The 15,670-nt window shown below is 36.4% G+C and overlaps 1 protein-coding gene across 2 annotated transcripts in view; it reads right to left on the bottom strand.

The window, feature by feature from the left end:
- Positions 1 to 7,278: 7,278 nt before the first annotated feature.
- The window catches only part of Zc2hc1a (zinc finger C2HC-type containing 1A), a 37,575-nt gene continuing 29,183 nt past the window's right edge, over positions 7,279 to 15,670 (bottom strand). For both annotated transcript variants that reach the window (XM_032898634.1, XM_032898633.1), the window contains 2 exons: positions 13,024 to 13,131; positions 7,279 to 9,251 (listed from right to left, as the gene is read on the bottom strand). In XM_032898634.1, the coding sequence (XP_032754525.1) occupies positions 9,086 to 9,251; positions 13,024 to 13,131 (274 nt within the window). In that variant the 3' untranslated portion in view covers positions 7,279 to 9,085. The remainder of the gene's footprint in view (positions 9,252 to 13,023; positions 13,132 to 15,670) is intronic.

Here is a 15,670-nt window from a genome sequence, read left to right as displayed (position 1 = left end):
TTTGTTGCTTATCATTTACTCACAAAGGACTAACTGTGGGTAAAATTCTTATTCCAACAGTTCATACAACATGAGTACTAAATGCATCAGAAGTTATCCACACATCTATGTTCCGTTGCACTCATTATTTCCTAACAAGTGGCAAAGGGGACAGAGGCGATATGCATCCTGATGATGTTCTTATAGGTGCACCATGGTAAACTTGAACCTGAAATTTTTTTTCCGAGGTCATGCTTCCACTTCCATGTGGTTTCAAGAAATTCTATCAGTCTTACCCCAAACATTTCTTCAAAACTTTAAATTCAGTGGTATTTCTGGTGCTTTGTACTAATGAAACCTTTCTGTGTTTATTAAATTTTTACTTAGACGTCTCCTTCAAATTCTATTCAAACTCTGCTTAAATTTTAAGCACCTTTACCTGTAAGAGGTGGTTCTGATGCTGATTGGGAATCTGCATGTGAACGATGAAAGTCCTATTCCCCAAGTGGTTCTTGATTAATCAATAAAGATGCTAGCAGCCAATGGCTGAAAAAAAGAGGTGGGAATTCCGGGTTCTCACAGGCTATATAGTAGACACAGGAGGAGGAAAGAAATCTGCCATGCTTTGAAGGGAGAGAGAGGCACAGGCCTTGTGAGATCTTGGGTGGATTCGCCATTGACCACTTCCCCAATTGAACCTGGGGTAGCAGGCAAGAGATTAGACACACAACTAAGCTGAGAGAAGCTTTAGAGATGTGAAGCTGGCAGTGAAGAGAAGGGCATGCTGGCCTAGGGAGGCTTAAAAGAGCCAGTCATTGAGCTAAAAGCATATTAAAAATAATCGTGTACGTGTGTGTGTGTTTCATCCACAGATCTAGGGGAACCAGGATGGGGGCTAGTAGCTCATACCTTTGGAGCTTAAAGTGGGGTATAGAAACTACACACAACATTTATCCTTAACTGCTAATGGTTCTGTTAACCCTAGATACTATTAATATTTGTTCTTTTTGTTGTACATCATACTTTATTTCAAGGAATATATATTGTGAGTTGACAAAATCTATCTTAGAACTTTATTTTAAATATAATTATTTCATGAATAACATGTTTGCTTAAAATGACCTCTGAAAGAACGTATCATTTTGTGTCTATTATGCACCTCATGGGAAAAGGTAGGGTTAATGGATGAACAGATGAATTGCATTGTGCCATCTTACTAAAATCCACTTAAATAATTCAGATAAAACAGTCTAGAATAAAATCTGAGTTGTTAAAGATAGAAATTATATGACTCTCTAAGAAATTAAGATAACTGGAATGGATCCAGTTTTCTGCTCTTCAAAATCCCCATGGTATTTTGAGTTACAGATATTTCTTTCTGTGAGGAATTTTAGCCTGAATTCACCCAACAATAGAATTTATAAAGCTACTGCAGCATGAGACAATGAAAAAGACAGGTGTGCTGCTGCACTGAGAACTGCCACCCAATACTTAGATAGAAAAGAAGTGGGAAACACTGAAGGGTGAGGCAGGAGGATTCCTTGAGTCCTGGATTTTGAAGCTATCCCGAGCATTTTAGTAGATTAAGCTATTTTTAGTATAGCATAGGTTATAACATAGGTTAGAGAGATCTCTGTTCTTTACCTGTGAAAGTCCCTTTAAAATGATCATAGAATTAATGAGGAAGAAAGGAGTACTTACTTATGAATGTTTGGTACAATGTTAAAAAAGTGTTAATCAGTGAATAAACTTTGCCTGCACAATAGGATATAACATCTGAGTCAGGAGAAAATAGTGTTTTAAAGTAAGTTCTTAAAGGATGTGAGATTATGGACTGAGGGAAATGTTGTATGGTGAGGATATGAGACCACATCATATCTTAAGTTTCGCAGCATACTTGTTTAGAAACTGGTTACTCTGAATACAGTGATACTCAGCCACATTAAGGAATAAGACAACGATTTTTACTTTTATCAACCAGACAGCAAAGAATATTCACTTAGAATACATGCCTAGTTCAAATCATGTCATTTTCTTACCCCCATCTAAATCTGAGTAAGGCCAAGTCCTAGTCTGGCTTTTTCTTCTGTTTGGTCTTTAGACAGTCTCATCAATCCCAGCCTTGCCTCACACTCCCATACAGTTCAAGGCAGACTTGCTTTCCAGATGCTACTGATCTGAGCTCCAAAGTATAGGATTACAGGAATGTGCTACTGAAGCTCATTTCAGGCTGAATCCAAAGCTTCGTCTATGCTAGGCAAGCACTCTATCAACTATGTCCGCCCCTTCAGAAAGTACCGGTTTTCCACATGCTTCATGCACATTCAGTATTCTTTGATACGATCAACCAGAAGTTAAGAAAAATAAACAGCTGCATAAAAAACTAGCTCATCCTGTTTGCAGGCTTGTGCTCGAATATCACTGCCTTGATGAAATGGTTCTTAATATCCTGTCAAAGCGTAACTCACTTTGCCTCCCCTTCCTGTCTTCTAGCTAATCACTCCCATACCTGGGGTCTTCACCACAGCAGTATCATAGTATCCTATAAACCACATTTATTCATCTTCATTTTTTCATTCTTCCTCCATTACAATTTCTAAAGTTCAAACTTGCCATGATTTTACTTCCATATTCACTGTACCTAACATATTTAAACATTGTTAGCCAATTTCATGATCCACTAAGAGCTTGCTCGGCATCATACATCTATGTACAGAAAGATACACATTTTTTAAAATTCAATTTATGATTATCCAACACCATCCATAAGATGGGGACGATGTCTCAATTCAGTATATTATAAAGTTCCTACTAAACACTATAGATTTAAGTACTATTTCCAGAACACCACACATTACAGAAGGGAATCATAAGGTAAGAGCACATTGGTTGAAGATTTTATATATGAAGAGCAGATGCCAATAGAGTTAAACATGTTCATTTACTAAAGTCTATTAAATAATTAAGAGAATGTCTGGGAACCCCCCACAGAAATGTCTGGATGTTGTTGGTCAAAAACAAAGCAAATTCGGGTGTCACAATATTTCAGTCTGAGTACGCCAGCCAGCTTATGTGTTCCCACACTGAATTGATAGTTGGTAAAGTACACTGTATGACTATCTATAGGTGTGATTCCAGTGACTATTGCCATGTTAATCAGTGTGCTTGGTGGGAAGGACGCACCTTTCTGATAGGCAGCACCACTCAGTGACCTAGCATCCTATTTGAAGACTTAGATAAAACAAGGGATAAAGTGTGCTTGCATGAACATGCTAGGTTCTTAAGTAGAGGTACATTTAAAAAATTAATTTAGTTTTACAATTGCTATGGGTCCTACGATAACAGTTTCTAGATTCTTCAATTTTTGAATGTGAACTTTCAAGAGTAATATTCAAGGGCTGTTGGGCCTCTGACGCTGGCTGGACTGGAGTTGTATGACTGACTGAAGTAAGCAGTGGTTGATTTCTGTAGCTATCTGGTCTACAGGCGGCCTTTGTGGGACTGTGATGTGAACTCTGATGGGACTACACATTCAGCCTCTGATGTGGAAATTAAAATTTGCAAGTCTCTTTCTTATTTATACAACTACACATACATATCTATACTGAAGCATACATACACCAATATGTACACAGGTATGTATGTGTGTGTGTGTGCATGCATACAGACATTACACAAACACACACACACACACACACACACACACACACGAGATGTTTTAGCTCTCTTCTATTGGAGAATACTAATACAGATCTGCTCAGTTGTCTACAGTCACAAAGGCATACATACGCTCAGTATAAAAACAGATGGAAAGCTAAGCAGAGCGATTTAGACTCAATCTAGAAAATTCACCAAACCTAGGAGCATTTTCAAAGACACTAACTATAAGAATGCAAAATGTTCATTGTAAATATCAACAAAATTTTAGTTTAAGACCACCACACATCTAAGCTGTTTCACCTTTAAATGTTACTTAGGCAATGTTTAATTTCTTATATTGCTCATTGTTCTTTACTTAAGCAATGGGGGCCAGGAGGAGGGGTGAGTTCTTAAGTCTTTTATCCATAATAAAGCTTCCTGGTAACAGCCCCAGGAGCATCCCTCACTCTAGAGACACAGAGACAATATTTACTAAATAAACCAAGATAAACAAGTCAATAAAATGTCAGAAGGGCAGAAAACTCATAAATGGCCTTCTGACTTTACCTTATAATACACTGTACTCCCAAAGTTGTTCCACTCTTTGAAGTACTGGGTAAGTGGAGTCTTTACAGAGTTGAGAAATAAAAATTAAAACTCATTTCTTGTGAGGTTTACATGAAATTTCCATGTAAGCGGTGTAAGTTTGAGGAGACTGGTAAACAAAATCACTTTCTACTAAAAGTATGTTTCTTGGCCAAAATAATTAGAAGACAAAAACAATACAGGAAAGTTTTAAACTATTTCAAAGCTGCAGAACACCTAGGTCAACACCTAGCTACGTAATAGTAACAAGGCAAGTACCTACTGGCTATTAAGACTGACAAACTACACTGTTGTTAGGACAAAATAACAACCAACAAACAGATTGGGAAAAGATCTTTACCAATCCTAAACAGATAGAGGGCTTATATCTAAAATATACAAAGAACTGAAGAAGTTAGACCGCAGGGAGACAAATAACCCTATTAAAAAATGGGGTTCAGAGCTAAACAAAGAATTCACAGCTGAGGAATGCCGAATGGCTGAGAAACACCTAAAGAAATGTTCAACATCTTTAGTCATAAGGGAAATGCAAATCAAAACAACCCTGAGATTTCACCTCACACCAGTGAGAATGGCTAAGATCAAAAACTCAGGGGACAGCAAATGCTGGTAAGGATGTGGAGAAAGAGGAACACTCCTCCATTGTTGGTGGGATTGCAGACTGGTACAACCATTCTGGAAATCAGTCTGGAGGTTCCTCAGAAAATTGGACATTGAACTACCTGAGGACCTAGCTATACCTCTCTTGGGCATATACCCAAAAGATGCCCCAACACATAACAAAGACACGTGCTCCACTAGGTTCATAGAAGCCTTATTTATAATAGCCAGAAGGTGGAAAGAACCCAGATGCCCTTCAACAGAGGAATGGATACAGAAAATGTGGTACATCTACACAATGGAATATTACTCAGCTATCAAAAACAACGAGTTTATGAAATTTGTAGGCAAATGGTTGGAACTGGAAAATATCATCCTGAGTGAGCTAACCCAATCACAGAAAGACATACATGGTATGCACTCATTGATAAGTGGCTATTAGGCCAAATGCCTGAATTACCCTAGATGCCTAGAACAAATGAAACTCAGACGGATGATCAAAATGTGAATGCTTTCACTCCTTCTTTAAAAGGGGAACAAGAATACCCTTGGGAGGGAATAGGGAGGCAAAGTTTAGAACAGAGGCAGAAGGAACACCCATTCAGAGCCTGCCCCACATGTGGCCCATACATATACAGCCACCAAACTAGATAAGATGGATGAAGCAAAAGAAGTGCAGGCCGACAGGAGCTGGATGTAGATCTCTCCTGAGACACACCCAAAATACAGCAAATACAGAGGCGAATGCCAGCAGCAAACCACTGAACTGAGAATGGGACCCCCGTTGAAGGTATCAGAGAAAGGACTGGAAGAGCTTAAAGGGGCTTGAGACCCCATATGAACAACAATGCCAAACAACTAGAGCTTCCAGGGACTAAGCCACTTCCCAAAAACTATACATCCAAAAAAATCTTTTTTTTCCTTTTTTTTTTCCATCTTTATTAACTTGGGTATTTCTTATTTACATTTCAATTGTTATTCTCTTTCCCGGTTTCCAGGACAACATCCTATCTAGTAGGTATGCACGGCCCCCACATGGGATGGGGCCACATATCCATCTCAAAAATTTTAACCCAGAAATGTCCCTGTCCAAAGGAAGAACAGGGACCCCCCCCCAAAAAAAAAAAAAAAAAAGAGCAGAGACTGAAGGAAGGAGTCCTTCGGAGGGTCAGCCAGCAACTGACCAATGCAGATGTGGATGTTTGAAGCCAACCAACAGACTCAGGGACCCTGGTTGGGGAGCTAGCTGAAGAACTGGAGGAGCTGAGGGGAATTGCAACCCCACAGAAAGAACATCAGCTGGCCAGACAACCCAGTGCACCCAAGGAAGACCAACAACCAAAAAGTGAACAGGGAGGGACCCATGGCTCCAGATACATAGGTAGCAGAGAATGGCCTTGTCTGACATCAATGGAAGGGGAGGTCCTTGGTCCTGTTTAATGTCCCAGTGTAGGAGGATGCTGGAGGGGTAGGGAAGAAGAGGGTGGGTAGGTTGGGGAGCTCTCCCATAGAGGCAATGGGGAGGGAGGTGAGGGAATGGGGTGGGGGGAGGTTTGTGGAGGAGTAACCTGGAAGGGGGATATCATTTGAGATGTAAACAAATGGATTGATTAGTTAATAAAATTTAATATATTTGAAGAAATAAATGACTTGAGGCCAAAAATAGTAAGTTATACAAAAGCACCCTCTAGTGGCAACAAAAGCAACTCACGTATTAGGAAAAGCAAATAATGGGCCTTTCTTTCTTTCTTTTTTTCTTTTTCTTTCTTTTTCTTTTTTTTTCCGGAGCTGGGGACTGAACCTTTCGCTTGCTAGGCAAGTACTCTACCACTGAGCTAAATCCACAACCCCATAATGGGCCTTTCAATATGTAATCAAAATGTTTCTAAGTAAACATGGGCATTCTACCTCTCACTTCAACCTTTTTCCAGATCTATCCAATGCTACAATGTATTTATAAAATAACCTGACCCCTGTACTAAAAATATACTTAGTGTATAAAGCGCATGTTCAAATTGTGATGAAGTCTTTTGGTGGTTTTGCCTATTGGATTTTAATTCTTTGAGCTTATATTCCTAGTAGAAAAAGCATTGATCTTTAGCCTAGGAAAACTGAAATGAATAAATGAAAATGTCGAATAGTCATAGTTTCATTAGCCATAGCACGCTCCTACAATTTACAGTATAATCTATTCTTTAACTAGTCCTCAAATATTTTTTCCATCAAATTATACAGCATTTAATCTAGAAATACTATTTTTCAACTTAAAGTTTGGGGGGTATAAAACCAGTATTTTTATAACTTGAAAAACTTGTAACAAATATGTTTTAAAGGGTATGAAACAGCAATTACAAATCTTACAGTAGAAAAAAAGGAAAAGTTATTCTTAGTATTTTATTTATATTCTAGTTTGTTCTTATCATTCTAAAAGTTATCAATAAACATACCAAGCAGTAGTTTACGTTTATGTTTTTATTGGTACAATGGATATATCATGTATAACTTAAAAAAAAGTGAGAGACAACCACGGTCACGATGGCCATATTTTCAATGAATAACTTTCAGAACAATCTATAAGCTATTTTCCATTTTAACTTAACCATACAATCATTTTTCATCCTACCACACTCGAAACTAACTGTGCAAATAAATAAAAATGAATGGTGCATAGGAAGAGTGCTTACAAACTATTGCACAACACGTCATCATGAGAGTCAAGTATGGACCACAGAGGCATGTTAAAAATTGCTGTAACAGGTTTCCTGTATGTATTTCATAGACTTAATGCTTATAGTGATCTATGGGCTTGAAAACTGAATGTGTCTGACGGGCTTGTCTCTTGGTAGCATGCTTAACACTGACTTGCTACTGTTGAAGCCAATGACAGCAAACACGTGCCTATTCACTTAAAACTGATGTATCCAGCCACTCCTCAAGTAGAAGAAAAGACTCCATGGAGCTAAACATACAACAGAAGGAAACAGTGCTCATTCCTAGATAGAAACACACTGGTGAATTAAAAGCTCAGATATTTGTAACCAAAAATAAAGAAAAAGGGAGTTACTAACATGAAAATCTAAAGTGTCTTCTTAGATTAGTCTTCTCAGACTGTTACTGCTTACTAAAGCTGACCAGTTTTGAATGTGTTTATCAGTATGACACAAGGGGAAAAGTCTAACAAGAAAGGAAGCATAAGGTGAGCAAAAGAATGACTCAGTACCACAAGCTTAAACTCCCTTCCCACTAAAGAGAATATGAATAGGAAAAAGTAGACATTCACTCAATGCACTTGTAATAATACCAACCATAAAGAACTAAAAAGCAGCTTCGTCTGCATGCTGAGAATTAATGAGAACCACAATTATTATTTATTGGGTGGGGTGATCTGTTTTAAAATGCATTAATTTCTTAAAAGCACACATACACAGAAATAAAATTTTAAACACATAGGATATTACAGAAAGTCTGTGTACCTTAAATAATCATGTTTAATACTGCAAAGACTGAATAATAAACTAAAGCTACTCTTCGGAGGAGCTATGCTAAAAGAAAGAAATATAAAATCTCAGAACACAATTGGAAGTGAAAAGAAAACGTGGCCAACTAAGACGGAGGTAATCGATCATTCAGTTATAAGCAGAGGAAGATACAGTTCTGAAAAGGAGACTGCATAGTTACATGTTCACAGAAGGAGATTATCTGTTTAAAACTTTCAGTCGGTAATGAAGTTATGGCAATGTGGACCTCGGGTTGTCCTTTTCATCATTTTTTAAAGGAATTTAACATGTTGCTGAGTTCAGCTGGGAAGATGATCTCACACCCATTGATAACGAATAAGTTTCTCCAGTATCTCATTCTCCTATGACAGCACCTCCTCTAATTTCTTGTTCAGCGGTGTGATTACCCTAAAGCTTACAGGGCTCATCGCTACAGTGGGAGCTTGTGCAAGTTTACTGATGCATCGAGACAGCCAAAGAGCAATACTTAAGACAGTGATCTCATATCAACCTATTTTTTAACATATGCTTAAGTATTTCCTTGAATGACACAGGCTGAAAGAATGAAATTTATTATATAGAGAATATATATACATACATATACATAAACACATTATTTAGCCAAAGGACTGTGTTCCAAAGACTAAGGGAAAAGGATACTATAAATAGCTTTAGCACAACATAACTATAAGAAGTGCCATAGGTGTCAAAGCAGCAATAATCATTAAATTCGGAACCTGGACCCTTAGCGTCTGTGATTCTGTTCACAGAATCATTCTTCGAATGCCGCATTCACAGCAGAACTTTGCCCAGTCAACAGGGTACTTTGTCCCACACTCATGGCAGAATTTTGGTAAGTGTCCAGATGAATTTCCCTCGATGCCTTTAATGTTTCCACCATTAACTGAAGATGTATAGTCTCCATCTGGTCTACAGAAGTAGAAAAGAAATGCAAGAATCAACTTCACTCACATCAGTAGTTATTACCATGACCCAGTACAGAACACAGAGCAATTAATATAGAAGAGAAACTAAAATTGTAGTGCTAATGTTACTATTTCTTTAGTTCAAGTTAACAATCTGTGGGGCAGGCATGGTGGATCAGCCTATAACTATAGCATGGGGAGACAAGGTCAAAAGCACCTTCAGCTACCAATGGAGTTCTTGGAAAACTGAGTTGTAGGTAAGACCTTGACTCAAAAAAAAATTCTCAGCTGAAAAATAATTTCAAGTGTTTCTCCCTGAGAAAACCGTTGACAGGCAGATGCAACCATATTCTGTACTCTCTCCCTATTGTGGTCCCAGGAGGAATAGTTTGTATTATTGCCAACATTCTCTGAATGGAGACACACACACTGTTAGATGTTGAGAGTAAGTTACAGCTTGGTGTAAACTACAAATATAGTATTAAATGAATCAAAAGAGAATAACAGAATTTAATTTAACCAGATTTCTGCCAGTAAAAATATATATTAAGTCAAAATGTAAAAGATCATTTAAATACTCAACATGAAGACTCATTAGTAAATATTTTGTATAAATATTAAAACTTTACTAGGCATTACTAAATTCTGTACATAAGGGTTGGTGATTGTATGCTCTAACTGGGAGCATATGAAGTTCTTCACTATCATGGTTTTTAACCAGATGCTTTGTGTGAAAAGATTTTCTTTTGTTTACCTGATAAGTATGAAGTGGTTACTTATATAGATTTAATATATACACATTCCTGTATTACTCTTCACATTTTTCTTCACATTTCTCTGGCATTGGTATTTCTTTTACTGACAAAATGCTTGCTATCCCTTCCTGTCTTCTACTCCACCAAACACCAGAGCTATTAATTAGATGGGTTCACCCTTACTTTGTATTTAGAGGAAACCGCGCACACCCTTGTCAGTCAGGCAAGTCCAACTCACTGACCACAGGCCTCATGTGGCCAAAGACTGCAATAAAGCAGACTTAATGCAAAATCTCCAGCTCATTAAAATACTGTAGGATTTGACTTTTCATGTTTTTTTGATAAATCAACTGCACTGTTCTCAAAAATGAACTTTGTAGATGACAGCAAAGTGTTAAATGTCAAAGGCTTGAACACTGCTGGCTGTATACATAACCTTCCCAATATGCTGTGTGACTTCCACGTGTCTTGCTTTTGCAGCATTATTCTTTATTCATTTTTAGTCTGATCAAATATATCTTTTGCTTTCAATCGATAGTTACTAAGCTACTTAAGAATTATTTTTCTATCTCAGATAACAACTCCCTGTTTGCCTAAAACCTTAATGGCTTTCTTTCCAATTTTGAGGCATTTAGTTTATTAGTAACTTATTTATTGGGGTGTGTGTGTGTGTGTGTGTGTGTGTGTGTGTGTGTGTGTGTGTGTGTGTGTGTGAATACTCCTGCACACATATACACAACAAGAGCTCTAATCACTGGTCGACATAACCAGCATCCTAAGTCACTTTTCCCATACGTGTAAGTCTGTTAGTTCCAGAATACACTAACTATCTGCATGGCTCCCCCTGAAATGCGGCAGATTTCTAGTCCTCTGTGTAACTAAGGTTGTTACCTCTAATCGGTTCATTCTATTTATTTATTCATGATTATTATCAAACTATCTCAACCACTCTAACCTCATGCAGCATTCACAATACTGTTTTTGCCTTGTCCTGTTTAGTTTTTTTTTTTTTTTTGGTTCTATTTTTCGGAGCTGGGGACTGAACCCAGGGCCTTGCGCTTCCTAGGTAAGCGCTCTACCGCTGAGCTAAATCCCCAGCCCCCCTGTTTAGTTTTTACACCTTTGTTCTTCACATATTTTTCAAAATGATCACTCAAAAGTCATGAAGTATTAGAAATCTCTAATAAAATTGTATATTAATTTCATCATCCATACAGAAGATTTAAAAGTGAATTTTTGGTATTAAATATTCTATTTTATGAAAAGTATATATTATATTTAATTATAATTTTGCTATTATTGAAAGTTTTAAATGTTCTCTGTCAAAAAATTTTCATGGTCTTTAAACTGACTCCCATGTAATTTAAATTTGTATATTCAAGTAGGATTCTTATTAAAAGGTGCATTTTCTGTTTGTTGCTAAGAAAAAGATTGTAATAAGTTCTAATATACCAATCTCTAATCAGAAAATACAGCAAATATTAATTATTTATTTAATAATTAGATATATTAAAACTGATTTATACTTTCATGCCATGTGTGTAGATGTTTCTCCAAGAACAATTTTGAGACTGTAAATCTGCTATTTTCCTAAGAAAAAATATCTCAGCTGTCTTGACTGTTACGATCATAATTATCACCACATGAGATGTGAGAGTGTTAGGAAGTCAAAGAGCTTGCTCTGGCTTCTTGTGAGCTAGCAATCAGTTAAGAAAAACTGCATTTTCTAGTGTGAAATTTCTGCTGGTCAGCATTTTTTTCTCTTTTGATCACTTCTCTGGATATTACACTTTCCAGTACATGTATTATATGGTACACATATATTTAAGAGAATGTCAATCTCACTCACAACCTTGATTCAAAATACATGGAGATATGCATGTGTAAGCCTGGCTATATATGACAGCAAAGCCACACGTCACATTCAGCCTCTAAAAAACAGGTTCATGTCTGGTAGTTGGTATGTAGACATCAAGACCCCAGCAGATACAAACAGTATGTATTCAATAACCTAGCTGGGAGCACAGGAATTCATCTGTGTCACTACTGCTCACATCATAGTCATGCAAACATTTATATGGCAGATGTGCAGATGCCCAAAGATCTCAAAATCTCATTATCACTTCAGAGAGAGGAAAAGCCTCAAGTTTGAACCTATGCCTGGGTTATATCAGAATTCTGAACAACTGGGAATGCTAGACACTTGAGACAAAGCAACTAATATACACACACACACAATACACACAACACAAGTTTGTAGTAAGTCACAGGGCATCAAGTCCTTGGTCTGTAGTGAAACAAATCATGAAGTTATTCTGCATTTACAGTAAGGACATTACTTAGGTAATTCACTGTGTTATCCAGTATCTTCATCATGAAACTCCCTGGGAAAATTGTTTAGGCCTACAGACTAAGTACACTTCTTCAGATTAAATGTACCTTTTTACTTTATTGACATGGAAAACAATATCCCAACAGCCTTTGCTCCCTCAGTACTACATATTTCAGAATCCAGGTTAACTCACGGCTCATTTGTGCACAGGGTCTCATGACATCTCATATAGACAACCTTGCTGCTTTCAACTTACCTTTTAATTCTCATTTTTCCATCTTTCTCATTATCCTTTCATTCAAAAGTAATGTTAATGTTTCTTATGCAAGTGTGTGTGTGTGTGTGTGTGTGTGTGTGTGTGGTGTTCACATATGAAGTTTTCCAGGATAGACTTCAATGTCAAAATGTGAGAAATAGCAATAGTGATATATTCATAAGGTCTATTTGCAGTTAATACTATGTTTGATACTTAACATGCAAGAAAAAGAAAAGATAAACAAATCCAGTAAAACTGAGTAAGAAGTATTTGAGTTTTAATAATTAAAAGTTTAAGAAAACAGTATTCATTCCTCAATAATTTCTATCAATTTGAAAGATATACAGAGTTCTATAATAAAGAAAAATCTAATTATAAATAGCACATTATCTATTTTTCATTCTAATTATTAGGTTAGCAGTGCTAAACATACCTGGCTGCATAGCTCTCAGTAAAAGTCTTTCTTTTGTTGGTAAGCACACCCGCCACAGAATTTCTTGCCAAACTAGGAGGTGTGGTATTTCGAGACTTGGTGTTAGCTCTGCAGGAGGAAAGGATGGCCGTGATGAGAAAGCTACGATGTCTGGATTTATCTTTTTACATCAGTAGTAGATAGCAAAACATAGGCTGTAGAGAGTTCAACAGAATAACTTCCAAGTAAGCATTTAAATCTGAAAACAAGTAGAATTAGTGACAGTAATAGGAACTGCGTAACATCAGCTTTACAAAGTACCACAGACCAAAGCATTACTCATGCCTCATAGCTTCTTTCTAAAGCCTCGTTAAAAGACTCAGTTAAAACTGCTGTCAACAGACATTGTTAAATGTTCATAGACAACTCCTAAGCAAACATTACACAAGTATTACTGCTAACACAAAGAATACAGGATATAGTTAAAATGAGAAAAATTGCCTGCTACTTTATTCGTTTTATGAACTTGACTAAAAATAATGACTAAAAATAAAGATTTGATTTCACCACCTACACAAACTGAAATATCTGTGTAAGGGAGACTTACTATTTTCAAATCACATTTCGAAACTTTAGGAATCAAAGAAACATATACATCTAAAGGCTATGGAATATATATATATATATATATATATATATATATATATATATATATATAACTTGAGTTTTCTCATTGGTAAATTGATCACCAACATTAAGATAAGTTTTAAGATATAAATTCATATTAAAATACAGCATTACACTACTACTGTTGTTACTGCTGCTAATGTTAACTTGCAATAGTTACTACTAAACCCTAACCACATTCTGTATTGCCTAAGTTATTTAGTCCTAATAAAAGACTGCATGCAGGCTGAGACAGCTGAACAAAAAGCCCTGGAGTGACGTAACCAAGGTGGACTCCACGTATGCTGCAGTCAAGCCTCGGAAAGCCAGCACGGCATCAGTCCCTGCCTTGTCTTTTAGAACTAAGTTCATTTTGCAAACAAACAAAAAGCAAGCAAGCAAACAAACAAACAAAAAACTGTATAAACTCTTTAAAGGTTCCCAATCTTTAAATTGAAATTTCTTCCTGTTCTATTTACATGGTAATTTTGGAAGTACCTTAAAGGTCAAATAACTACTTTCAAAGGACATGGAAGTGGTAGCTGGCTAGCCTTCAAATACTGACTATACTAACTATACAGATATCGTTCCCTTCCATGTTGACATTTTAATTGTTTTGTGAGATACTGTATAAATATACTGTACCATATGTCTATCTTGGAGAGCTTGTGTTTAGAGACTATGTAATCAGTAATGCTATTATGTGGCCAGATTAGTATCTGAACTTATGTAATACTACAAATATCACATTCAACACAGTGCTATAGTTAGTCGTTCTGTGTAGTCACTTCTTCAGCAAAGAGGACGCTGTAGGTGCACCTATGAGATACCTAAGACTTCTTCAAACAGTTCCCAAGTCTATATGAGGTTTATTCTAGTCTATTTTTGTAAAGTAGAACTGGAGTCATACCATGCCTTTCTAAGTTAATATCTATATTTAAAAATTCATCAAGAAGTGGCATTCAAATAGGGAATATATGGTTTTTTTTTCCTTTTCTTTCCAAAATTCTACAAGTATTGTCAAACATTACCATCTTTATATACTAAGATACATAAAAATATATTTTTAAACATATCAAATTTAAATGACTAAAATTAAAGAAAAGTATGAGATTATCAGCCTAAATATCTATTATATTATATGCCTATTTTCTAATATCTTCCAATGCATGAACTCTGACTTTAAGAGCCATTCTGAAAAGCCTAGAAATAACTATGCTGAGCAATTCTTAACATGCTGCTCAAATACTCAGAACGTTCTTCCCAATCTCAACCTAGTTATTTACACTACATACATATGTGAATTTTATGTGGTATGGTGCAAACATATAATGAAGTAGGTTAATTATGAAATTACACTTCATCTTTTCATAGACAATTTCCCCTGACATCTTCATCAACACAAGGTTCACAATGTCCTCCCTCCACAAATGACCACAAAGAATCAACCATGCTATGTTATAATCTTTCCCTGTAACTGTTTCATTGCATGCCTGGTTAAATTTATCATTATATTTCATGATGAATAATAAGAAGGATGCACTGTTAACTTTGTTAATAATAATTTTAAATTTTAAAAAGATATTCATGCGTTATATCCTAATTTCATCACAGAAAAACGAAGACTAAAATTGATAGATGTTGTAATCCCAAATCTGTGAATCTTGAAATCTCAAGAGTTTCAAGGGTGACTCTGCCTGCTGCTTTTCTTGGCCAGAAGAAAGGTGAGTACGGGTCAGTATCATAGCTCGTCTGGGTCATCACATGGGGTCTGCAGACCCTAGAGGATCTTCCTCTAGCTCTAGCCCATCTTCTGCTTCACTACGTAACTCAGCCTCCATGCCTCTTCATAAGGAGCTTCACAAGGCTCCTAGAGATCTCTACATTCATAAAAATAACTGTTGGCCATGACTGCCACGATTCCAGCCAAACATTAATAATAAAGAGAATAAAAACATGATCAAGGTTAATTTTAATAGAGACTAAATAATAATAAAAAGAT

Source organism: Rattus rattus, chromosome 3 (assembly GCF_011064425.1).
Source record: "Rattus rattus isolate New Zealand chromosome 3, Rrattus_CSIRO_v1, whole genome shotgun sequence".
Taxonomy (NCBI): domain Eukaryota; kingdom Metazoa; phylum Chordata; class Mammalia; order Rodentia; family Muridae; genus Rattus; species Rattus rattus.
The sequence above is the reverse complement of the archived record's forward strand: the minus strand, read 5'-3'. Positions and strand labels throughout refer to the sequence as shown.